Source organism: Doryrhamphus excisus, linkage group LG4 (assembly GCF_037039965.1).
Source record: "Doryrhamphus excisus strain RoL-2023G ecotype Guam linkage group LG4, RoL_Dexc_Guam_v1.1, whole genome shotgun sequence".
NCBI lineage: Eukaryota > Metazoa > Chordata > Actinopteri > Syngnathiformes > Syngnathidae > Doryrhamphus > Doryrhamphus excisus.
In genome coordinates this window covers 10025559-10051090 of record NC_136360.1, presented here as the reverse complement: position 1 = coordinate 10051090, position 25532 = coordinate 10025559, and the positions used below count along the sequence as shown (strand labels likewise).

General features: G+C 40.0%; 2 protein-coding genes across 10 annotated transcripts in view; one reads left to right on the top strand and one right to left on the bottom strand.

The window, feature by feature from the left end:
- impact (impact RWD domain protein) overlaps positions 1-14838 on the bottom strand; it is a 28070-nt gene extending 13232 nt beyond the window's left edge. Inside the window, exons 1-9 of one of the 2 annotated variants that reach the window (XM_058074209.2) lie at positions 14692-14838; positions 13944-14072; positions 13813-13865; positions 13639-13701; positions 13416-13501; positions 6930-7067; positions 6754-6848; positions 3880-3953; positions 3471-3561 (exon numbers count right to left, since the gene is read on the bottom strand). In XM_058074209.2, the coding sequence (XP_057930192.2) occupies positions 3471-3561; positions 3880-3953; positions 6754-6848; positions 6930-7067; positions 13416-13501; positions 13639-13701; positions 13813-13865; positions 13944-14072; positions 14692-14739 (777 nt within the window). In that variant the 5' untranslated portion in view covers positions 14740-14838. The remainder of the gene's footprint in view (positions 1-3470; positions 3562-3879; positions 3954-6753; positions 6849-6929; positions 7068-13415; positions 13502-13638; positions 13702-13812; positions 13866-13943; positions 14073-14691) is intronic. The other variant, XM_058074210.2, reaches the window with a different exon arrangement.
- Positions 14839-15103: 265 nt separating this feature from the next.
- Positions 15104-25532, top strand: part of osbpl1a (oxysterol binding protein-like 1A) — a 40314-nt gene continuing 29885 nt past the window's right edge. For 2 of the 8 annotated variants that reach the window (XM_058073041.2, XM_058073040.2), the window contains exons 1-7: positions 15104-15252; positions 20199-20329; positions 20395-20480; positions 20549-20623; positions 20723-20834; positions 20916-21001; positions 23361-23505. In XM_058073041.2, the coding sequence (XP_057929024.2) occupies positions 15224-15252; positions 20199-20329; positions 20395-20480; positions 20549-20623; positions 20723-20834; positions 20916-21001; positions 23361-23505 (664 nt within the window). In that variant the 5' untranslated portion in view covers positions 15104-15223. Of the gene's footprint in view, positions 15311-20198; positions 20330-20394; positions 20481-20548; positions 20835-20915; positions 21002-23360; positions 23506-25532 lie in introns of those variants that run through there. The other 6 variants (XM_058073038.2, XM_058073037.2, XM_058073039.2 and 3 more) reach the window with 5 other exon arrangements.

The following is a 25532-nucleotide window of genomic DNA, read 5'->3' as shown; positions in this document are numbered from 1 at the left end:
GATATGATTAATTAAGATTAATAACATCTCTGCAGGGGGAACACATTGTCATGTTGTGCAATATGGAGACACTGAGGGCATGCTGTGCTGTTGCACGCTCCTACGCCATGGTCCATATTTTACATGCAGAAATGTCCCCAGTAATGACATGTACGGCATGTTGTTTCTCGTAAAATTGATGTCTCATTTTGATCGACATGCACATTTTTGATATAAAACATAAAATGAATACTTTATATTTAACATGTATAGTCACAAACCTTCAGCCATATAATGAAATACGCCTGTCTCAAATTGGTAACACACTGGCTAACTTTTCTAATGGGATGTCACCCTTTGCACACATTGAGACAAAATCTTCAATAAACTGTAATCAAGGAAGATGTAGTCACCCATGCAATTTCAACTGCATATGTAAAATATTTTGCATGACACTCTTGTTTTGTTTACGCAGACATGGGGCAAATAGCACTCTTTGACGGATGGTCATGGAAGTGTGTCCTATGTGTGTGTGAGTGGAGATTGTATTTACAGCTATGACGAGCTAAAAAAGAAACATGCTTCTCGTATTTGCAGGTGCGTTTTGAAATGGTTGTCTCACACAGTTATGCTAAACAGTATTATTGTCAACATTTTTTTTGACCAAATAAACCTCTAATCTTATGATAATATATAATAATCATAATAACCAGAATAATTCAATATTTCATTTAATAAGTCATCTTTCAGTCCGTAAAGTTGCGGAATTGTCATTTGTGATATGTATCTTCTCACAGGCAATTCGTACTGCCTGTCGAACATTTGCAGGATTTCTTGAAATGCTGCCTTTTCAGTCGAGGTGTCAGCATTAACTGTTCCACTGCCAGCTCACTGTTTTCGCATCTACTTGTCTGTTTTTATTATGTTAGGGCTGTCCAGTCATCCTGTTGATATTTATAATTTTGGTTCAAAATAATACATATTTTTAAAGACAAATCTTTGTTTGTTTTTTTATTTATTTATTTTCTTGTTCATTTACTTTCTTTCTACCATAGGGTGCGCAAGGGGTCTAGTACACCCTGGACTGGTCACATGTAACAAGCGTGATTAGAACTCCTCTGTGATTAAGGGTGTAGACAAGTCTTAACATCTATGTATTTTTAATCTGACAGATAATTGATAAAGTAACTTTGATAAAATGTAGAATTGCTACAGATTTTGCTTGGACAAAACACGGCGCTGCAGCTGTTCAACTGCTATGGAAAAAAAAACGTCTCGCTGTCACTCTGAACACTGTGGTAGATTGGATTGCGAGGCTTATAAGGTGCGTAAAGCACTTAATGTTAGGGTCCAATAACGTCTGCCATACTACCACTTCCACATTACCTATATATTCATTCATGGCAGCGATGCCGCAGTTCAGTCTTTTCTCCAAATGACAAATAAAGTTGATTGATTAATTGACGATTAATTGATTAATTCATTTTCTACTGCTTATCCTCTCGAGGGTCACGGGGGTCTGGAGCCTATCCCAGGCGGGAGGCGGGGTACACCCTGGACTGGTCGCCAGCCAATAGCAGGGCACATATAGACAAACGACCATTCACACTCACATTCATACCTATGGACAGTTTGGAGAATTAACCTAGCATGTTTTTGGAATGTGGGAGGAAACCGGAGTACCCGGAGAAAACCCACGCATGCACGGGGAGAAGATGCAAACTCTACACAGACATGGCCGAGGGTGAAATTGAACTCGGGTCTCCTAGCTGTGAGGCCTGCGCTGATTAATTGATTATCCAATCAATCAACAACCATTTTGGTAAACTATTAATCGTTTAATTTAAAAATGCACTGTAAAATCCTGATTTCACCCTCTCAAATGTTTCTATGAAAGCAGACCTACTATTTTTGTTTCAGGCAAAAAGTCACATCAGCAGCTTTGACTTTGGAAAAGAGCAAAAAACATGTTTGCTTCTTTATGATATCTTGCAAAGCAAACCACTATAGAGATGTGTAGAGCATGACAGATAAGAACAGGAAGAAGACGCAGAGAGAGGTATTTTAAGTTAATTAATGCATTTCTTGTACAAGCCTGTGAAAACGACCTTAATATTGACATTATTACAGACAGTGAATTTAAATATTTTTAAAAAGTGCTGCCACAGCAATGCTGCAGTGGCACGACACAGCAGCATATCACTTGGCTGCACTGCTTCCAGTAGTGGATGTGAATGTTACATTCTTTTGTCCAATCAGATTTCAGCATTAATGTGTTGCCATGTCAATCGAATGAAGAATCAGTCGTGCTATTGAGGCTGTTTCTTTAACCAATCAGATTTCAGATTCACCCCACAATAGCATCAGCATTTTTCTGTCCTCTGATTGGTTGATCAGAGCAAACACAAGCGAAGGAGATGGTGACTTTGGTGATCTTAAAAAATTCCTTTTCAAGGCCGGGAAAGGTTTTGTCGCAGCATTAAACTGGCTTACAGCCTCTAGGGAGCATACTCTGGTGGGTTTTGATGTTTTTGTCATGTTATTAGATAAATGTTGATTCGGAACTGCTTTAGAAGATGATGTAGTGTAGAGGTATGGACGATTTTTACATGTGGCTAAGCGGCAAATTTAGAGGCATCTTCCACCAATAATCGCAGGTGAAGAATCACAATGCTAGAAGTTACTAACAGAAATTGTGTTTTAGTAATGGTATTCATTCCCACCACGGCTAATTTGAACTTACTGTAGCTGTCATGTCATTATGTACCTGATGTGGTTCAAAATCAACAGGGTTATTGCTCTGGCATGGTGAAAAGTTCCTAAAATTGCTTATTGGTGATCTAATGACAAGATCATATTTGCATATACGTAGTTCAGAATCATAGCTGATGCACTCTTTAAGTACATTTAGTACCATGAAAGTGGCATCGTACTGTGAAATTTGATCATTCTGCACCAACTGGAAGATGTTGTGTTCCATTTTGGCATACTTGGGCAGAATGATGGTACTTTAGTAGGTAAAATTGTTATTTTTATGATGCTATCCATCATCCAATGGGAAACATTCATTGTCTTGTAAGCTGATGTAACACATATTACAGGTCAATTTAAACTTAAGAGCCAGAATGTGCATATATGGAGGTGACATGCTTTTTTTTTTTTTTTTGAAAGGCCAGTAGATTACCACAGTAGTGTGGGACTGCAGAAAGCTTCTTACTCATTAGCAATCATGCTGTAAAACGCCCAGCAGACTTTGAAAATGAACAGGAGAGCTTGGAGTAGATACAATTAGGTATCAAGATCATGAGCAAAAAAGAAAAAAAAAGCGGATGCATCTGGGATTGTTTTTTTTTTTTTAAGAAGTCTACATCTGTTCTTGGCTGAAAGTTTGCCTCTAATTGATCACTCCCTGGTGCATATTTTTTACCATTTTAGTATGCAAGTCAAGAGCATTCATGTCAAGGTGAATGCACGCTTAACGGAACGCTAACCTGGAGTAAATGCAGCAGCCTTCCACCTGCTGCTGTCTCCCCATCGTCCTCGCAGTCCTGGAGGAAGTTGTGCTTGTCCTCGCAGTAAATCCTAACAACACACAGTGTGACAACAGTGTGGTCAACTTGTCATAGAGTTGCTCATCTTCTCTTCCAGGATTTTTTTTTTTAATTTTCCAAGTGGCTTAAATGTCAGCAAGTCCTCCTTGGCCACCAAGGCAACGCTTCAGCAGCTCCACATTGACCTCATTAAAATAATTTTAAAAAAAGAATTCCCTCCAAAGGCAGGTAAGGCATACACACAGAATAAGTAATAGCATGTGCAACACTCAAAAAGCCAAGTTCTTGGTGACCTTTAAATGCAGTCATGTGACATTTGGAGATGAGAGGACTTACACTAGTTACTGACCTGTATGCGTAAATGTTGTGAGTGGCACTTGCAATCTTCTTGTTTTCGGAGAGCTTGTCCAGGACGGCTTTGACCTGCGACACAACACAAAAAGCCACTTTGCTAACACAACAAGTTATCTCCGCCTCGCCACCTCAGCTGCAACGTAAAAATTACTTTCTTAATGACAAATGTGTCAAGAAAAAAACCCATGGAAATGGAATGGTACTGTGAATGCCTTCTGGCCCTGAGGAGGTCAGAAAGTATTGAGACACATCTATTCAACCTGTTAAACGGAACCTATTATGTTTATTTTCAGCGCTTTGTAGTGAGTTTTGGACTACACACAATACACACACACAGAAACCTTTGTAGATCTTTCAAAATCTGCACCTATTCCAGCTGTATTTCCTTGGATTTCCAAAACTGTCTGTTTCAATTTATTCCATCCACAGCCCGCATCCGGGCACGCCCACTCAGCTTGTACAGCTTGTATCCAGGCACGCCCAGATAAGATGAGTCGGTGACTCCTCACAAGGTTCACTGTGAAGTTACAGTGAAAAACTCTCTGAAACCGAGCGTTCAGAGTCATCCCAAAACTTCTTTCAGGGCTCACTTCCAAATGCATAAACCTCATTATCTGAAAATTTGGCATCGTTTACTCAAACTAAACCTCTTATTTTCCCTCAGAATCTTAACTCAGTCCAAAGTGCAACTAGGGGCAATTTTTCGCCCCACAGCTCATTGGCATATTCTAAAAATAAAATTGATTAATTAATACCTCTCAGGAGTCTTTAACCTTGCAGATGCGAATAATTTAGGCACAGCATGACACGTTGTGTAACATGACGATGCAGCCACACAGATGCTACCTATTCAACCCAGACTTCAAACACTCTACAAGTTTTTAAATCATGCAAATCGGTGAAGTAAAACGTAAATGTAAGCAGTTCGTGTGGTCTGATAACAAAAGGCAAAGCATAGCATATTTTGGCCTACACTGGATTGGTTTTAGGATCCTTAATGCACAAATTATAACAAAAAGTGGTCCACACCTGCATCCTTAAAGGGATTTTTGGGAATTTTGCCCATCATTCACAATCCTTATATAAAACATGAACACATATTTCTTTCCATTTGCATTATAACATGAGCTAGCTTACAATGCTGTCATTGGGATACACCTATTTGACTGTGAAGCCCTGTAAAAAAATAATAACTAACAAAATTGCATCATTTGATATCCATGCTGTGATCATGCATTAACACGTACACTGATGATAACATTGCAGTATGTTGCCATATTTTGATGATTTAAACCACTTCCTAAAATTTTCTCTGCGCATTGATGCTAACAAGCATGACACCTCGCTAACTGCTCACCTCAGTGTCGTTGAGTGTATACCTAGCTGTAAATTTTGCTACAAAGACTCAACAAGTTGCTTGTTTGCTTCATAGTCAAAATAGATGTATCCTGATGACAGTATTGTAAGCTAGCTCAACTAACTTTGACGCAGTGATTTAATTTAAATTAAATGTAAAAACTTGTACAGATCAGCCAGGACAGATGTATTAACAGTTTTCCTATGTCCATTTATTTTCTGGACATTTTACTGTACCTTTGCCCATAAATGAGTAATCATCTCCTCATTTGAAATGACACTATTTGTGTTATTGTGAAAGCATAAGGATCTCTATACAGTCACTGTGTATGCAGATGATGATAATAATAAAGCCATTAAAGAGGAATAAATGGCAAACATATCAACTGCAGCTGGTGGAACAAATGATTTTGATTTTTCTTTTTTTTTCCCCCAACAGTAACATCGGAAGCCAAATTGAATACTTCCAGGCCGTTGCGAGATATGATGTAACTGTCACACTTTGTTAACCCGCTGGCTGGCTGGCAGCAGATGTAAACATTTTTTGTCCGAGTGACACCTCCCTGGCAGTGCACCCATGAGGAAGCTTTTGCAAGAGGAATGGATATGAATCATTACCAATAAACACACTTGAGTTCCACATTAGGTAAACCTGCATAATGATGTTAACAATATGCATCTTACTGTAGTTTGCAATGGTGTAGCCTTCATTGCACGCACATATCTTGACATGCTACAATATTTTGACATGCTCCTGTTGCTAGTAACCACAATAATAAACATTGGCACGATTACCTACTGACAGTGTCATTCAGACCTCATGCTGCAATAGTTAAATGATAAAATAATAATATAATATCAACATAATATGGGAAATATTTCAATAATGATGTCATAAGACAGACAAGACTATACACGAGATTGGGTCTACGAGAACGAGCCGAGATAAGATTGTAACATTACCTTTACGAGAAATACAAAGAAAAAAAAATATTGCTATCTAATTTGATTTCTACTACATTATACTCTTCTGCACACACAGTGTATATGTTACCGGCCCCGCCTCCACCCACCGGGACAAAGAGTCTGTATGACTGACAAAAGGGGGTCACTCAATTCATGCAGTTGTTCTATGAAACAAACGTGCCAGGGTGCTGAAATCAATGCACAGTAAATCCTCTTCCTGCCTGTTTGGAAGAGGGAAATGAGAAAATAGACATGTACGCACATGGCAATATACTGAAGCCAGCAAAATTATCTAGTTAATTTGTGTGATTAATCAATTAATTAATTTTACCACCCCAGGCCCATGAGAAATTTGTCATGTCATGTTTTAATCTTGCAAGATCTTGTGACACTTATATAATTATTACTCATGTTATTGACTAACTTAAACAATTACATTTCCATATAAAGTTTTAGATTGGAAGACTGTATTATGTATGTAGAGTACATGTATCTTTTATTATACTTGATCTATGATAGGTGTACCTACTGAGTCCCCTGACGTTACCTGTCTTGGCGTCACCACGGGAGCGAGGTGAGACTGAAAGGTACTGCGTCTGTCTGTGATGCAGCTTCCGTGTTTTATCGGGGGAACCTCTTCATCTACAAGACACATCGTCGGCAGCTGCTGTCACACAAGTGTGTGCATGTGTTCATGGTTAATTAAGAGGGAGTCATCTGTACCGTTTGTGTGTTCCAGGAAGAGATGTGCATCCTCTGAGCTTTTCAGTGTGAGACCACCAAAGACCGGCACCACATCATCATCATCATCATCATCCACCTCCTCCTCAGCGGTGAGGTTGACCCTCTGTGAGTGGTCCACTAGAGGAGGTAAAGTATAAAGCATTACATACATTGACTTGACACAATATTAAGTCTTCCTGTAAAATCTTCCTTTACATAGATATACTGTATGTACTGTGGTTTAGACTGTATGCTTTGCTGCTTTTGCTGTTGCTGTCTTGGATAGCGCATACAATGTTGGAGCCTTAATTCCCCCAAGGCCACGCATCTAAAGTTCTATCTAATCTAAAAATGTTCTGTTTTCATTGATCTGCAATTTGATAATATGCTTATAATTGTGGTTGCAGTTGTTGTACAACAGCACTGCATAATAAGGAGATGTTCCTAATATTTTGACCCGTTCATGTAGGCTAAACAAGGCAACCAAAATTAACCTCTTGCTGAGACAGCAATAATTTTAGTTATTTGGGGGTCAGAGGCAAAAAAATGTGCTGCAAATGTGTTACAGTTATGTCAGCTTAAGGTGATCTTATTGTGCTCATTATGGCCCCTTTGTATTGAGTTGTGGACTCCTATAGAGCAGATACACACAATAACTCGCACAGTAAGCTTTCTAGTTCTTCCAGAATCTGCGCCTACACCAGCTGTATTTCTTTGGATTTCCAAAACTGTCTGTTTCAATTTATTCTACCCACCACCTGCCTCCGGGTACGCCCACTCGACAGTGATTGGTCACACTCCCAAGACATAACAGTAAAGCAGAACAGGGCAGAGAGTGGGTAGGTAATACCGGGCGTGTGATGTCGCTAAACACTCTAAAACTCAGCATTCAAAGCCATCCCAAATGTCTTTCAGGGCTAATGTCCAAATGTGCAAACCTCATTACCTGAAACTTTGGCATTTGGCACACAACAACACAACATTCCAACTACATTTACAGGTCAGAAAAGTGGAAAAAGCATAATAGGTCCCCTTTAAGTTACTAGTTACTTAGCCATGTTTACATATCCACCCAAACAGATTTGAAATAGCAATGTTTAGCATCTTCTAACAAGTATGAATATGAGAAAATGCTCCTATTTCCTGAACTAGATAAAGTCCTTACAATTCTCCTGGGGGATTATTATCTTCTGATAAGAACATTAAGCGACACTTAAAACCCCTTGAATCCCTTGAATACATATCTTTTGTGATAAGTGCCACTCAGCTTCATCTCAATATATTTTCTTCAGCTGACACTGGAAGTATCAGTGCTGCTGTACTCATGTCTATGTTTGTTGTGGCTGTGAAAAAGGAAAAAAGAACTTCACTGAACTTCACTTTCGCCTCTTCTCTGTTTCTTTGCTTTCACTCCCATCTTCCGGTAACATGGAATAGTCCATTGCATTAGAAGAGAGGGGTAGCAGTCGAAACACTTAAAAAGATTTTGAAGTGGGTTTTCTGCATGTGAATTATGGCTAAAACAGTATGTACTTTTCTTGTGAGAGCTTGTTTTACAAAATAAACATGGCCAAGAGCTCAATACAAAGATGATTTAAATACTGCCCAGTCACAATACTACTCCAGTCTCATTACATCTGGTTCCAACAATCCTAAATCTTTTTTCAACAATCAACACACTGCTTAAGCCAAATGACAACTCCTCCTCATCCTTCACTACCACCAAATATAACCATTTCCTAACTTACTTCCAGTCGAAAAAATTTGCGAAAATATACAGTTCCCTCAATCCCCCCCTCGGCTCACTTGCTGTCCCCTGACCCACTGCTCTATGGCTCCATTCAGCGGCTCTCCCATTTCAAACCCATCTCAGCCGTGTAACTCACTGAACTCCTAACTGGGATCAAGTCTCACAACCTGCTGCCTGGATCCTATTCCTTCCCCATTCATCAAACCCTGCCTCCACATAATCTCTCATCTGATTATAACAATTATAAACTCCTAACTTAGTACTGGCTCCGTTCCACAGTCTCTCAAGCTGGCAGCAATCACCCCCCACACTGGTCTTGATTCCAATAACCTCTCAAATTTCTGTCCCATATCCAACTGCCCATTATGTCTAAAATTCGTGAATGTGTCATAGCTATTCAACTACAAACTCACCTCAACTCCAACAGCCTGTTTGAATCATTCTGGTCCATTTTCCATCCCAAAATTAGCACTGAAACAGCTCTTCTTGAAATCGCGAATGATATTCTTCTCTCCTCCGACTCTGGCTATCTTACCATCCTCATCCTCCTGGACCTCACCGCAGCTTTTGGCAATCAGCAATTCTATTCTCCTTTCCCGCCTCAAGACCAGCCTCAACATCCCAGACTCTGCTCTGTCCTGGCTCCAGTCATAGCTCACAAATTGTCAACAGTTTGTGCATATCAACTGCTCCACCGATTTTTGTTGCCATAGCTCATTTCAAGCCAAACAAAGCCACTATGCTCGTTTTATCAGAACATGGACGAATGGGGAAGTGCCGGGACTGACGTGCACCCACCGCATGTATGCTCACAGAATCAGAAGTGGTTGCAGATGGCATGTGCGTCACATGTCATCCGTAGCCCCGTGCAACCCTGCACACTACAAAAGTTCCTCCTGCACTAAAATACCTACATAGTGTCTGTATGCTCCCAAATCCGTACTGCTCCCAAATTTTGCCCACACTTGCAAGTACTGGGGGTTGGGACCGGGGTTTTAACCGCTACCGGACTCATGATCATATCGTGAGCCTCAAACTCACCACACCCTGCCTAGTGGAGGGGATCAGCATTTTAAAGCAAGTATTGCCCGATATCGATACCATGCTTTTTCACTGATATCAGCTGATATCGATTGGTGTCCGATTGAGCACCCCTAATCATCAGTTTATAGATGTTTGGGGTCCCCTGGAAATCTTGGGGCCCCAGACAATTGTCTATGCTTGCCTTGGCTATACCGCTTCAAGTAGTGTATGCAATTTTAAGATTTTTGTCCCAATCACATTTCAGCTTCTATGTGTTGCCATATGAATGTAATCTGCCCAGGGCCTTCAGAATCATTGGGTGTACCCTGCCTCTTAGCTGAAGTCAGCTGGGATATGATCCAGGTTCCTCGTGACCCTAACGAAAACAAGCAGTACAGAAAATGGATAGATGGCTGGTGGCATTTTGTAACTGATTATTTTTACTTCCACAACAAATTTGATGATATTTATGTATGGAAAAAAATGAAAGAAATGAATGTAGTCCAGAGAAAACTTGACACGCAACAGTTGAAAATGTGGTGCATTTTTTAGGTGTTTGTGCACTAAAGGTAACAGAGGACCATGTCACCCGGGGCAACTGTGTGGCTCATTGATGTGGTTTTAATTGTTTTAGCCAGCAAAGGCTGCTTGCTCAGTGGCACAAAGGAATACGTCATATCTAAGATACCCAGACAGCTCCAATTAACTGTTGCTTGGGTGGATGTGTGTGTGAGGTGCGGGGCAGCAATTGAGCTTTTGATGTAAAAAAATAAAATTAAAATAAAAAAAGAGGCCACTCACTTGTATTAGCATGAGTAATCAACAAAGTTTGAACTGCTTTGAAATGTAGCCAATTTTTTCTCAAACACAAACATCATATTTGTCTTCATGTTCCCCTTGTCCCATTTGCACCTTTTCATTCCTTTTTGGTGACTCAACACCTCCCGCCCACTGTATGCATGCACTGTGCTACAAGCCATCAATCAGGCATCTCGGAGTGGACAAACTGCCGCTGTGGTTTAGTCTCATTACCACATGATTCCAAAGCGAGGACATTGTATGCCACATAACAATGGCAGAGGACTATTAAAATGTTTTTTTTCTTTGAGTTTTTTGCTCAAAGGAGAGTCAGTCGGGATAATGGACTTGCTCTGCTGATAACAGCATCGACCTCGCTGAGGAACTTATTCACAGTGACACTTGTACAAAATCTTTCATTTGGGCATCCGCCTTCCCCCAAAAGATGCTGTCAAGGCAACGGGAGGCTAGATATTCATCACAATACAATGCTGTCACTCAAAATCAGACACCGGGCAGCTTTCCAAACCCAAACAGGCTTTTGTGCTCCCACGTGAACTTGAAATGCATGACCATTGAGGCCCACGATGCATCCTCGAGCTGAGGGGGTCAACAATGCAGTGCCCATGGGCACCAAGTAGCACCCCACAATTACACAAGGCACTCGCAAGCCTGCTTTTCATTCAGGTTTTCAGTTAATCATGCGAGAACACTAGGAAGAAATGCATTCTGAAATACACAGTTTGTTTTGTTGATACCAACATTTTGTTAATGTTTTGGTAAAACATTCAGTTTGTTTGGGTTGAAGCTATGAAAATAAATGTTACAAAAATGAGTAGCTCTCACAAGAAAAATGGCAACCCCAGCTCTAGCTTATTATACAATCGTGTTTGTTACACTTAAATGTTTCAGATCATCAAACAAATTAACTAATTAAATATTAGTCAGTTTTTAAACAGGACTATTAAAGGGGGTGGGAGAATCCCACGTCGCCCTTTGTGAAAAAGTGATTGCCCCCCGTCTGTCTCCACCTAGAAAGAAATTGAGATCTATCAGCCTAGAAAAAGTTGTAAGGCCATTTCTAAAGCTTTGGGACTCCAGCAAACCACAGCAAGACGCATTATCCATAAATAATAACACAGTCCTCATGCTGCTCAACCTTATCTGGGCCACACTCTTGTTCCAGAAATTACACCACTATTAGCATACTATACTAAATATTTATTTTTGTTACACTTCTACTTAAAACGTATGTTCTACATGAGACATGAAATGTATCTTCTGAATGAGTTGAAAATGGTCACCATTTGTCGGACACCTAAATACAATCCTGTTTACAGATAAGTTACACTAAAAGTGTCATTGCTTTTGCACTGTTGCTGTTTGTGTTCATTTGTGCTGCACAATATATACCAAGTTTTTCATTTTTTATCATTTGTGTGTTTGGAGTGTTCCGATGTTGCTGCAGGTGTGCCCCTGTCAGCCCACGTAGGTTCCAATCATCTCAATAGCAGTTTTATTTTTTTTATTGTTATTTTTTTACAAATAGGACTCTACAGTGTCATATACTTTGTATATTGCAAGCAAACAAGGGATCTCATTTTAACCTTTTTACAGCACAAGCTTTAGAGTGAAGAGTATGGCATTAAAATGTTTTAACCTCGCACTGGAAACCATTAAAATGAAAATATGTCGAAGCTAACTAAGAAAATGAACTCCTCACTTCATCTGGAAAATGAAGCCGCAAACATCTAAACAGTGAGAGACTGCGCACTCACCATTTTAGAGACACAATGCGTTGCTGGTTGCCTGGATCATTTATGCAAATGAGTCATCAATGCAACGCAAGATTTCTTGATACAAGGCGATTACACTGGATGGCTGCTCTATGACAACAAATGAAGAGTGTGTGTCTGTTGTGAATTGCGTTGGTACGTTGCCACAAATCCAGCCTGCATAATTAACTGATGGAAATATGAAAATGTGAAATGAGCTACTGTATATGTATACAATTGTTTATTGTAATGCTTGTAGTTTTGAATGGTGTACAAATGTACTGCATCATACTGAGCACAGGGATGTCAAGCTCCTATTTAAGGTTGTGCGCCATACTGGACACCCCAACGCCCCCTCCCAGCTGTGTATCTTTCTTATCCTGAATTTTTCAAGAGTTATAGATTTCGGCATTTTGAAAGTATTCAAATTCTCAACACCTTGTCTTTGAACTAACATATTCGGTGAATGAAGCATGCTCATGTGAATCATCAGTGCACACACGTTTGAAGTTGCGAAGATGACTAGAAATGCCCCAAGAATTCAGAATCCAAAAATATCCAAAATCCAAAATGTCTCATTAGCATTGACGACAAGAAAAGTAGGCAGCCTACATAGCTTTTATCACTGGTTACCCATGCGTGATGTGTCAATATTGGAACATACCAATATAATGCACCCCTGTGGTTGCGTTTTCAATGCACATGACAGCTGGTGAACGTCTTTATGTTGGACGTACATTTTTTAAAAACTTCACTCATGTGACATTTTTGGAGTGGGGGAAATAGGTTTTTTCGTGTCTGTTCATTCCTGCTTGAAATTTCTACTTTCAGATAGTCTGTGAATATTCTATTACTACTAACTGATGGATAATTGGCAGAGCTGCTTTTAAAGATGTGTAGCAAAGCCTTTGTTTGTTTCTCAAACAAAGCTGTCTTCTGGGAACTGGTGTACTAACTCAGCCAGCGAGGGGTTAGGTGATATGATGTCCATCAAGAAGGTGTTTTTCATGAAGTCATAGAAAGTCGCAACTTCAAAAGTGAGTCTAGCCTCTTAACTCAAAAGTGCAAAAAACAAGTGAGGGACATGATATAATTTTGCAGACTGATTTCCACACGGTCAAAGTGTTGTGACCAACTCACCTGTTTCTGAGTCTTGGGCTTTTTCAACAAGAAATTCCCTGATCTTTTCCACCCACATGTAAAGGATGCTCTCCCCTACATGCTCCCTGCAAAAGATGGTGCATCGGGCTCAGTGACTTCACATCATACATCTTGGTGAGGACAATCACAGCAGGTGTATGTTGTGACTAATACACTCAATGGTGTGCCCTTGCCAATACCGAAAAGAAAGCGGGGTACTCACACGTAGAGGTCTTCGAGGCTGTTGGCCAATTTTACCCTTGCAGAGCCTCGCAGCCACGCCGCACTACAAAAGCCGAGAACAAACAGATTGTTATTGAGTGGGGGCGAGGAGTGGCTTGTTCTCTAAATTCTGCAGATCAGTGCAGAATTAAATTTGCAAAGCAAATAGACAGACTTGATCTGGTAGATCGGCGGGGCTGTGCTGGGATAATCACGTGGGAGAATTATCTGAGGGGAAAAAAAGTCTGTTATCCAGATGGCAGAAAATATCATTCAAGCCCAAGTTTTTCCCCTCTTCCTGCACACCTGCAAACATGCTGTGAGCTTGGGATCCTCCATATCGTTTGATATTTTGATGCAAAATATTCTAGAGGCCTCATCAATGACACACCATTCATCACCATAGATGGCAGACAGGGCCTCCACTTCTTCCATCTAGAATGATGAATGTCAATCACATGGAAATGTTAGTTTATTCAGTTTAAGGGTGGGATCACTATCTGCATTTCTTTTTGAACTTTAATTGGGAAATTAATATTTGCTAAATATGATCATTATTATAACCATCCTTTGTCTTATGACCATGCACAAAGGATGGTTATAATAGTCTATTTATTTTAGGTTGTAATATTATAGTATTATAGGTTTAAAGTGTCTTATAACTATTATAACCATCCTTTGTGCCGAGCCTGCAGAGCTGCAAACACTACATGTGCATGATCGCACCTTTAAGGTGCCGTATGGATTTTTCATGCATGCTTTTTATTGGCGAGTAAGACCATTTTTCCACGTAGTTATGATAATCTTATGACATCTCCATACGTGCTCTCTGCGGACCAAATCAAAACATTACAGTTGAAAAAGCCAACTAGTCACCACATGTGCATGATCGCACCTGTAATGCTTTTTAATGACGTGTAAAACTTTTTTCACGTAGTTATAATCTTATGACGTCTCCATACGTATTCTCTGCGGACCAAATCAAAACATTACAGTTGAAAAAGCAAACTAGTCACCATCTGCCAGGTTGTCAACGCAAAAAAAAACCCCTTACTTGGGACAGGAGATCGCCTTCATTTTCTGAATTTATCGTGTCTGTCATTTATTACTACAAGTTACTAGTTACAAGGTACAGTTACTTCAAAGGATGTTTTTACACATGTGGCTCACTAGCTTGGACATTTGGAACACTTCCGGGAGAAGCAGCTGTTATCGTTCGTTTTCCGGTCTCCATTTTAGCCCTTCTCGATAAAGGGTGTTGATTCTTGATAAAGGAGCTCGGGGAATAGAAAACACAAGGAAAATAAATTTATTCTATATTATAATTGTAACATCTTAAAATAAATCGGAACATTCAGATCTATTGGCGTCCTGCGTTTAAAATAATTAGTCTCCACTCTTATTTTGAATTACAGCGCTGATTCGCTCTAGCATGTTCCGCTCTGAGAAAATCAGCTGATGCAAGTGTAAACAGAAGAGAAGAGTGTGTGTGCATGCGCGTGTGTGTTTTCGACTGGGCGCGACGTACAGTTTTATTTGCGCAACAGTCACCCTGGCGTCGTCATTAGGAGCTGTGGGAGGGCGATATGGAGCACCGGGCGAGGACCGATACATGGTTTGTGTTATAGCAGCTTGGTGGGGTTGAAGAGGGAGGTCAAAGCATCCCATACAGAGTGAGTTTGCCTGTGTGTCCGCGCGTGTGTATGTGCGTGTGACAGCAGAACACACACATGCTGGATTTCAGAGCCGGTTTGAATGGTTTTCTCACTGTATGTGTGTGTGTGTGTGTGTAATGCGGGTTGGGGTGGGGGGATTGTTTATTGAGTCTCAACGTGTGGTTTGTTGTCATTGCACAAGTAACATCCGTGCAGGCTGCTTTTGCAATCTTAGAATTGCAAGAATTAGTGCTCGACAATATATGTTGCAAGAGTCCATTGCTGTAGTGATAATGTGAAGGAAACGTATATAGAGTACATTTTGGGGCATAATGCCTTGAATTCTTTTTAATACTCTTGGTTTTGATGGTTATTACTTTTACTGCTAATGTGCTACTGCAATGTAGGCCTATACCCTTTATAAGAATTTCTTAATTTTAGTTTCTAATGCAGATGTCAAGGCCGAGTGGTTAGCATGTTGGCCACACAGTCAGGAGATTGGGAAGACCTGGGTTCGATTCTCCGCTTGGGCATCTCTGTATGGAGTTTACATGTTCTCCCTGTGTGTGTGTGTGCGTTTTCACCGTGTACTCCGGTTTCCTCTGACATTCCAAAAACATTCATGTTAGGTTAATCGGCGACTCCAAATTGTCCATAGGTATGAATGTGAGTGAAAATGGTTGTTTGTCTACATGTGCCAAGCGATTGGCTGGCAACCAGTCCAGAGTGTACCCCGCCTCTCACCCGAAATAGGCTGGGATAGGCTCCAGCATAACCATGACCCTAGTGAGGATATGCATAGAAAATGGATGGATGCATGCAGAGGTCTGAACCTTCTGCAGTATGAGAGACTTTTTGCCAATATGAAAGCAGGGAGCCAGTGGTGTTTGTTTTCAACGAGTTATGATTAGCGTTCCTGTCTAAACACTGGAAAAACTGTTGCAATCAAACAACCGGATAATATGTTTAACTGATGGGACAATGCATCATTTTGTGTCATTCGATATGAGATTCAGAGCTGCGTGTTGGAGACATTTCCCACATCCTTTTTATATTTCTAGCAAACAGTCCAGACCCCCAAATCCATAATCAGATTTGAGTGTGATAAATAGCATTATACGCTGTTTTCCGAAGTGATTACGAACAAACAAATGTTGAATAATGCATTTCGCTACGCTGTGCAGAGCCATTTTTGTTTTGCAGTTACCTTTTGATTAGCAGAATGCCTCGAGCCAATTTCACTGGTCGGCACCTGGTGGTGAAAGGCCACAAAGCCTAAAATTAAATTAATTTGAGAACATAGCTCAGGGACTCCTATGTTAAAGGGACTGTATGCAACGGGTTCCCGGCTGCTTAGAGCGTGCCGATATTCAAATGTGGTGCAAGCATTACATCCCACTCTCTTCCTGCTACGAGTACATAAAGTATACCCGTACAGGCATTAGTTATGTTTGTTGTCAGCTAATCATAGTGATTTTACATGAATGTACATTTTTGGTCGTTTGTGGGTGTGCATGTGCTATTGACATGTACGTACACACATGGACAAAATTGTTGGTACCCCTCAGTTAAAGAAAGAAAATCCCACAATTCTCACTGAAATGACTTGAAACTTACAAAAGTAACAATAATCAAAATCAAAATCAGCCATCACTTTTGAATTGTTGATTAACATAGTATATAAAAAAACAAATTAATGAAACAGGCCTAGATAAAAATGATGGTACCCATAACTTAATATTTTGCTGCACAACCTTTTGAGGAGATCACTGCAGTTAAACGATTTCTGTAAGTGTCAATGAGCCTTCTACACCTGTCAACAGGTATTTTGGCCCATTCCTCGGGAGCAAACTGTCCCATGGACCTTAAACTTCTGAATAATATGTGCAACTGTTGTCACAGGAACTTCAAGCTGCTTAGAGATGGTCTTACATTTCAGATGTTTGTCTATAGTTTTCTTTCGAATGTCCTGGGACAATTCTTGCCTTCGCTTTCTGTTGTCCATGTTCAGTGTGGTACACACCTTGTCACCAAACAGCACAGTGACTATTTGTCACCCTTTAAATAGGCAGACTGACTGATTATGAGTTTGAAGACACCTATGATGTCAATTAAAGGACACACGTGAGATAATCATGTGACTCTGGTCAAATTGTTTTCAATCTTTTGAAGAGGTACCATCATTTTTGTCCAGGCCTGTTTCATTAGCTTATTTTTTAAATAACTATGTTAATCAGCCATTCAAAAGTGATGGCTGATTTTGACTTTGATTTGATTTTGATTTGATTTTTATTTATTGTTACTTTTGTAAATTTCAAGTGATTTCAGTGAGAATTGTGGGATTTTCTTTCTTTAACTGAGGGGTACCAACAATTTTGTCCACATGTGTATGTATGTGGATGTCAGACAACCATGAACAACACTTAAAAATTCCAATGATTTTTTTGCAGTTTTAACTCATAATTGTGAAAAATAGAGACATTTTTATACAACCTGTTCTTTTAAACCACTATTGTTAACATATGCTTGCTGCTGGTGGTGCTTTTATCTATATATTTTTATGTTGGATAAAAATGTAATCTTGAGCAAGTTGCATCCAGTCCCTTTAATTATGCGTGATTTTTTATCCAAAAAAAGGTCAAAGGCCAACTGTTACTAATGATGGCATCCAGCCACCAGGTTGCAATTCCAGTTTGGAAGTTTCTCACATAAAATTGTTTAAGAACCAGCAGTTTATTTTGCAGATGGCACAGTCACAGTAGCAGCACTCAACAGTATAAATGATATCTCGCAGCCATGTGACCTTCCCGTTTCACTCCCAACACATGCGCCATCACATGAACTTCCAGTTATGCTGGTCCAGTGACCGCCGTGTTCTGTAATCATTCTGATTTCCCCCATTGTTCCTGCTGAAGGCTGTTGGCAATGCAGCTGTTTTGACAAATGACACTCATGTGACATCTCTGATTGCTTCACATACGCCTAAACCATGACCAACGAACCAAGTGGGGAAAACTGTCCTACTAAAGCTTGAACTCTGGACAACTTTCACACACAGATCAGTTAAGTCACCAAGGGAGGTGAATTACCCTGATGACATCATTAGAGTCTGGACATCAGATGTCACCAGTCAGACAGTCATTACCCAATAGGGTTTGTCTGGTGGTCCCGACAATTGCTTTTTAATGTCTAACTTTTTATACCTGACCGCTGTGCCCCACCTTTAGCCTTGTTTTTAGCTCTGAACGAATGAATCTTGTATTTTAATGTGTCTTCTAGTCTGTTTTTACTCAACTTTATTTTTCACTGTAAAGCGTCTTAGAGTATTCTGAAAAGCGCTATGCAAATAAAATGTATTATTATTATTTATTAATGTAAGACTTTTATGACACCCTTACTTTGTTGACACAACTAGACAGCATGTGACAAACATTTTGGAGTCTGGAAGTATGTTGTGAGTGTGTTGAGAAGGTCTGTTTACGTTTAAGATGAGCTGGAGCAAGAATAATGGTCCCTCTTGTTCTCATTTCACTCATAACTTGCACGACGTCAGCAGGCATCGTAAAAAGCTTGTTTGCATTACGAAGCAGTACAACACAACACGGTATAAACACACTCATCCACCTTGAGTTGCACACACAGTACAACTAGCATGCTCTGCTAAACTGAGTTAACCCCACAAGCTTTCATATGCTCCATAAGAGAGGAGGTTTGAAGTTATTATCAGCACATTTTGTCAGTCTTTGAAGTCGCCGTTTTGACAAGTTGAGTTTGGGAGTATGGGATCAAGTATTTGCGATGAGATTCTGTCACGATTGAGTGGTCCACTGAGGAAAAACCCCACACGAACTTTCCCTCTCCTCGCGATGACAGCATTTCATTTACATTATGTTAATTTTTTTGAGAGTGTGTGCAACAGTAGTTTCTGTTTTTATTTTAGTGGAAATAATGCGGAGATAAAAGAGCCCTAAAATGGAGTAGGAATCCTACCCCCTCTCCATTTCACATCAACTGCTAATACATTTGTTTGTTCACATTTGTTTGTGCCCTTTGCCAATTCTGAAATAACAAGAAAACAATACAGCAGTTTAATAACGTGTTACACAGGAGTTAAGGTTTGTGAATGGATAGACAAATGATATAACGTTCATCATAAATATATCATAGTAAAGGTAATAGTTGACAGAAACAGAAACAGTACATTGTCTGTCCTGTAAATGAAGAATAAACAGTATGTGTAAGACATAGGATCGTACAGGTATGTCCCCTGTGGTTCTTCTTCATACTTTGTCAACATTAACTGCTTGTCCTGGTTCTTGAAATGGCTCATTTTAGTGCACCAAGTGCATTGAGTGTTCTTCAATCTTCTTCAATCCATTCCTAATTTGATTCTGCACACTGAGATGCTGAAAGTTTTTAGCATTGTTTGATGCGTATAAGTGGTTTATTTTATTTTTCCCTCAGGTCATATTTCAAACTGCGGCTGTGCACGCTCTGCGGTCTATAGCACTGGTAATTCCCTCGGTTATTTCCATTAGTGCCATCAAAGTTGAAATGAAATGTTAGCTCTGTATCCATATTGGCTGTCCCCATGATATTAATTCTTATCAAGAGCTTACTTCAACTCGCAAATTATGCAAACCATGATGGTGCATAAATTGAGAAATTATTTTTAATCCTTTTAAACACTGTAGATTTATTATATGATGGTAGCAAATACTAAAGAAATCCACTGGGAAATATTTATTTGAAGAAAAAAAACTAAAATAAATATTAATAAAATACTTTTCTTCTGCATCCTGTTGAGGCAACATAAATGGGATTTGTTTAGTGATGTAATTAATAGATGGTAAAAGTTAGTAGTAAAATCTGTGTTTGTGTTATTCTTCTGCTGTTTTGTTTTCAGGCCTCCCATGGAAGAGCTGGAGCCAGAAGAGCAGTTCCTGCGCTGCTCGAGGAATGGTGATCTAGCCAGCATTCAGCTGCTCCTTCTGTCCAAAATCAGGGGGGACATGCAGTTTGACCTCAACTGTAAAGGTATGACCTGAGAAAAATGATGTCCACCCCCACCGTCATGCATCTTTTTAAAATGTATTTTGCAGGTAAGAGTAAGTCTAACTTGGGATGGACACCTCTTCACTTAGCCTCCTACTTCGGACACACTAGTGTAGTGGAGGAGTTACTGAAGGTAGAATTGCTGTTATTAAAAAGTTCCTTCCTTTAACAATAACCAATAACACGTGTGAACACTGACAGGCAGGAGCAGAAGTCAACTTGCCAAACAACATTGGTGATACTCCTCTGCACAAAGCTGCCTTCACAGGAAGAAAGGTAACTGAACATGTCATCAAGCTGCTCTTCATCTGCTCTGTGTGTGTGTTTGCATGTATTCACCCACTGAGTCAATCAAGGCATTCACATATTGATCAGGAGGTTGTCATGCTGCTGCTGCACTATGATGCATGCCCTACTGTCATCAATGGGACAGCTCAGATTCCCAAAGATGTCACTCAAAGTGCAGAGATCAAAAGCATGCTAGAAGGTGAGACGTTTGATGTCATCACAAAAAACACAGTAACCTATTGGGATATTCAACACTGTTTTTCTTTCTACTTGATGACAGCGGCTGAGAGGACAGAGGAGAGGAAACAAGAGGAGAAACTTCTCGAAGCTGCACGGGAAGGAGATATATTAACTCTAACTCAGCTGGTTAGTGCTGATTTTCCATGTTTCATGTTCCATACAGATTATTCTCTTCAGTAGGGGTGTTCAAAGTGTGGCCTCTGGTGCATTTTCGGATTTCCACTCCGTCTTGACTACAATTTGTGCACATACACAAATCTTTATTCTGGTGGCTAAGGTTCAGGTTCAAGTTCATACTGCCATGCTTTTGTTTAGAAGCTTACTTTGCACTGACCAAGTAGTCCCTGTGTGCATGTATTAATACTGGAGTTATGTTGCTGTTGGCATTTCACTCACTCACACTTAGCAATAATACCTACATCAGCTGGGGTATGCTGAAGCCTATCCCAGCTGACTTCGGGCGAGAGGTGGAGTACACCCTGGACTGGTTGCAAGCCAACCGCAGGGCACATATAGACAAACAACCATTCACACTCACATTCACACCTATGGACAATTTGGAGTCAGCAATTAACCTAGCATGTTTTTGGAATGTGGGAGGAAACCAGAGTACCCAGAAGAACATGAAGAAAAAGAACATGCAAACTCCCCACAGAGATGCCCAACAGAGATTTGAACCCAGATCTTCCCAATCTATGTGGCCAATATGCTATCCACTCGTCCACCGTTTGAAACAATTTCTGAAATTTAAAACAGAAGCTTGCTATATGCTATGAGCGGCGGCCATCTCTTATGTCCGTGCAGTGATGACGCAGCCTGTGCATTAGTGTTGCGCAATGTGGTGTAAACAAAGACGAATAGGTGTGTTAAGGTGACTAGAAGTGTGTTATTCCATATCTACGCACATGGCTCTAATAATGGTAAAAAACTTATTTGGGAAGTCAAACAGGTCTTCTATGCTGTAACTACAAATATATATTCCATTTATAATATTAAATTTACTTTGCGTGTTTGGGTCTGGTTGGGTCTTCATGCAGCACAACATGCACACTCACACAATTAGAGCAAATCATTTCAATGGCAGGCACCGTTATCCTCTGTCATTTTCCAACCAAGATACTCTGTGGGTATTTGGCTGAATTGTAGCCTGACAGCAGAATCCAACTCCGATTAACAAAAGCTCTCATGTCATACATCAACCTCCATCAAATACGATAATAACAAGAATAAATCCAACACTGTGTTTGATGGCATAATTCATGGATTCATGGACCAGATGTAAAGTAATCCTAATCCTTACATTCCTTGTAGAGTGCAGAAGGAAGTGTGGACCAGTTTGAAATTGTTTAAATCTTCTGAAAAGTCTTTCATCTTGAGAGTCTATGGATCCACTTTGCTACATTAAATTTTTTAAGATATCTAGTATATTTGGCTGTACCCTATTATACAATTATTTGCATTACTATATACAGAACATCTTTATGGAAAGCAACAATTCTTTTTTTACACATTCTTAGAGAGTTCCTTCCTTGCCGTGAGATGCCAGGTCGAACTTCCAGTGTATGAGAAAGTGGGAGAGCGATCACACCAAATTTAACAACATGTGCTCCCCATGCGCACCTGAGAGTTTGTAACACTAACGAGTCACAGGACACCAGGAAAATTGCCCATGGAGCCCAATTTGGACATTGTAATGTTTGGGTGCGACCAGTCCTGGGTGTACCCTGCCTCTCACACGAAGTCAGCTGGGATAGGCTCCAGCACACCCCTGCGACCATAATGAGGATAAGTGGTATAAAAATGGGAGTGTTGTCACTTTTGTTTCCAGCTGTGTGTGTTCATTCATTCATTTTCTACCGCTTATCCTCACGAGGATACACCCTGGACTGGTCGCCAGCCAATCACAGAGCACATATAGACAAACAACCATTCACACTCACATTCATACCTATGGACAATTTGGAGTTGCCAATTAACCTAGCATGTTTTTGGAATGTGGGAGGAAACCGGAGTACCCGGAGAAAACCCACACATGCACGGGGAGAACATGATGACAGAGGATGGAATTGAACTTGGGTATCCTAGGTGTGTGGCCTGCGCGCTAACCACTCTACACCGTGCAGTAATGGGTGTGTGTTGAGTCATTTTAAGGTACAGTAAATTCACCCCACACGCTATATGTATATTTATTTTACATTGTTCTAAGGTATAATTTTTTTCAGTGTTGCGCCATGAAAACATTAAAAAATATATAACTTTTGTGAGTTACCTACCTACTAAACAAGAAATGATGTTTGGGTTTGTTTTGCTTTGTTTTTACAAATACCAACACGGAAAGCCCATAAAATAAACATTTGTGTAAAAATCTGATTGCAGATATCACAGCTCAGTTCTTGACAGGATAATAAGAACCCTGGGGACTCAAAAGACCCATCTGTCTTGGCTTATTCTCTTTTATTGTTTTTTCACTTTTTGATCACCTCAGCTGAACAAGAAGAAAGCGCCCGACATCCAGTGCACAGACCTGCTGGGTAACACTCCACTGCACTGCGCAGCCTATCGAGGCCAGAAGCAGTGTGCCGCCAAGCTGCTGAGGGGTGGCGCTTGTCCCAGTGTCCAGAACAAGAATGGTAAGGGCCCACCATCGCATACAAAGATGGCCATCTAACTAGTTAGGTTCCTGGAAACATACTCACATATAGTGTGTTCCATACAGTACATTGAATAGTCAGAAATAAATGCAAATTTTAGAAATACTATACAATAGGTATATCAGCAACAGTGACAGCGCCCACAGAGAAATGCTAAAAGACAATTTACGTAAACTTATTTAGGTATATTTATTGTTTTTTTTATACTTTTTTGCAATTAAACCGAATTCCAATTTATAAAAATTGCTTTCAGGCATTCCATGTTGTCATGTTCAATATATTCTTCAGATAACACACTTGTAGTGTTACCAGCGCGCTGTATTGATTTCTACATCACACTATGTACACAGTAAATTTTGCACCAGATTTTAATGTCATTTCATCTACAGATAGATATTAAAGTGAATTTATATCCTACATACTTTTTATCCTGTCCTGAACAGTACCTAACAAACATGTATACAATTGAAAATACACCGCATATAATTAAAAACAGCATTTTCACGGACATCCCTGTGGACTTTCCTAATTAAGTGCACACACAGCGTCAGATTTGACTGTGCTTACGTCCAGGAATTGTTACATTCCTACTGAGGATAGGCGGCATATGTAAAAAATGCTACTGGTGACAACTGTAATTTGTTTACACGCTTGAGAGGCGATTTGATGAGGTCATCTTTTCGTGTCGCAATTATGGAAGCCCATTTTTGCAGAGCTGCTGGAAATGTGAATTTCTCTTGGAGAGTAAAACTATCAATCTATGTATCTATGTGTACATGTATGTACATAATATGGATGTAGTGGAATTAACACCGCTGCCAGGAGTGGCTGCTTTTCAAGTAGCTCAGTTTGTTTATTCCAGCACATTTTTACGTGCCGTGAGAATGATGTCTAACATTGGTGTGATTCCCTGTCTACCCATTGATATTGAGGCGGCAGCGCCACGGCTAAGATGAAAGTCAAGCGGCTAGCAAGCCTTCAGGACCTTCTGTTATTAGGGAAAATTCAATGTCATACTGCCTACCATAACTTAGCAGATCCTGAGCAGTAGCTGTAAGCCAGCAATGTGAGGAAACACAACAACCAAGTCACTAGCATCCAACAAATCATTAACGAGACTCTCCCCCCACCATGCACCCAGATGTCTTACACTCTTTTTTTGAAAGATCATCCATGTACGAAGTGAAAAGAACAGGTGACAGTATTCCACCTTGTTGACCCCATTAGTCACGAAAAGGATGAAAATGTGCTCTTAACCCATCTAGTTTGGATGGTTTGTGTGCATACCAGTAGTGCATTCTTATCAAATATGGAGGAACCCTTTGCTCCTGCAGTTTGGCAAACAATTTGTCATGATTTATCCAGTCAAAGGCTTTGGATGCAGGTAGTATAATGCAAAATGTACTGTATTAATCTGGAATGATTTTGCATGTAAAACTAATTGTTAATATTGTTGGTGACTGCAACTATTTCATTGGATTTATTTTATTTCTTATCGCGTTGGTTTTCTGATGTTTCAATTTTTATCTGAACTTTTGGAATGAATTAATAACCATACGGATGTGCCACTCTATCCCCAAATTATTCCAGTCAAACAACCATTGCATCTACAGTGGAACCTTGGTTAGTGTCATTAATTTGTTACAGAACATCTCATGCTAACCAAAATGGATTCCGACCAAATACATTTTCCATCCATCCATTAATTTTCTATGTCGCTTATCCACACTATGGTCGCAGGTATGCTGGAACCTACCCCAGCTGTCTTTGGCGAGAGGCGGGGTACACCCTGGACTGCATTTTTTCAAATTAATAAAAATTGGGGAGGCCAATAATATCGTCCACTGATAATATATGCCCGATATATGCATAAAAATAAATCGGTAGACATTGTTATCTGAAAATGAAAACCGAAAAAAATGCTGATTCGATGATATCACAGTTAGTTCCCATACAGTGCAAGCCCTCCTCCTTTGTGCTTTCCACAGGCTCTTGTGTTCCTGGAC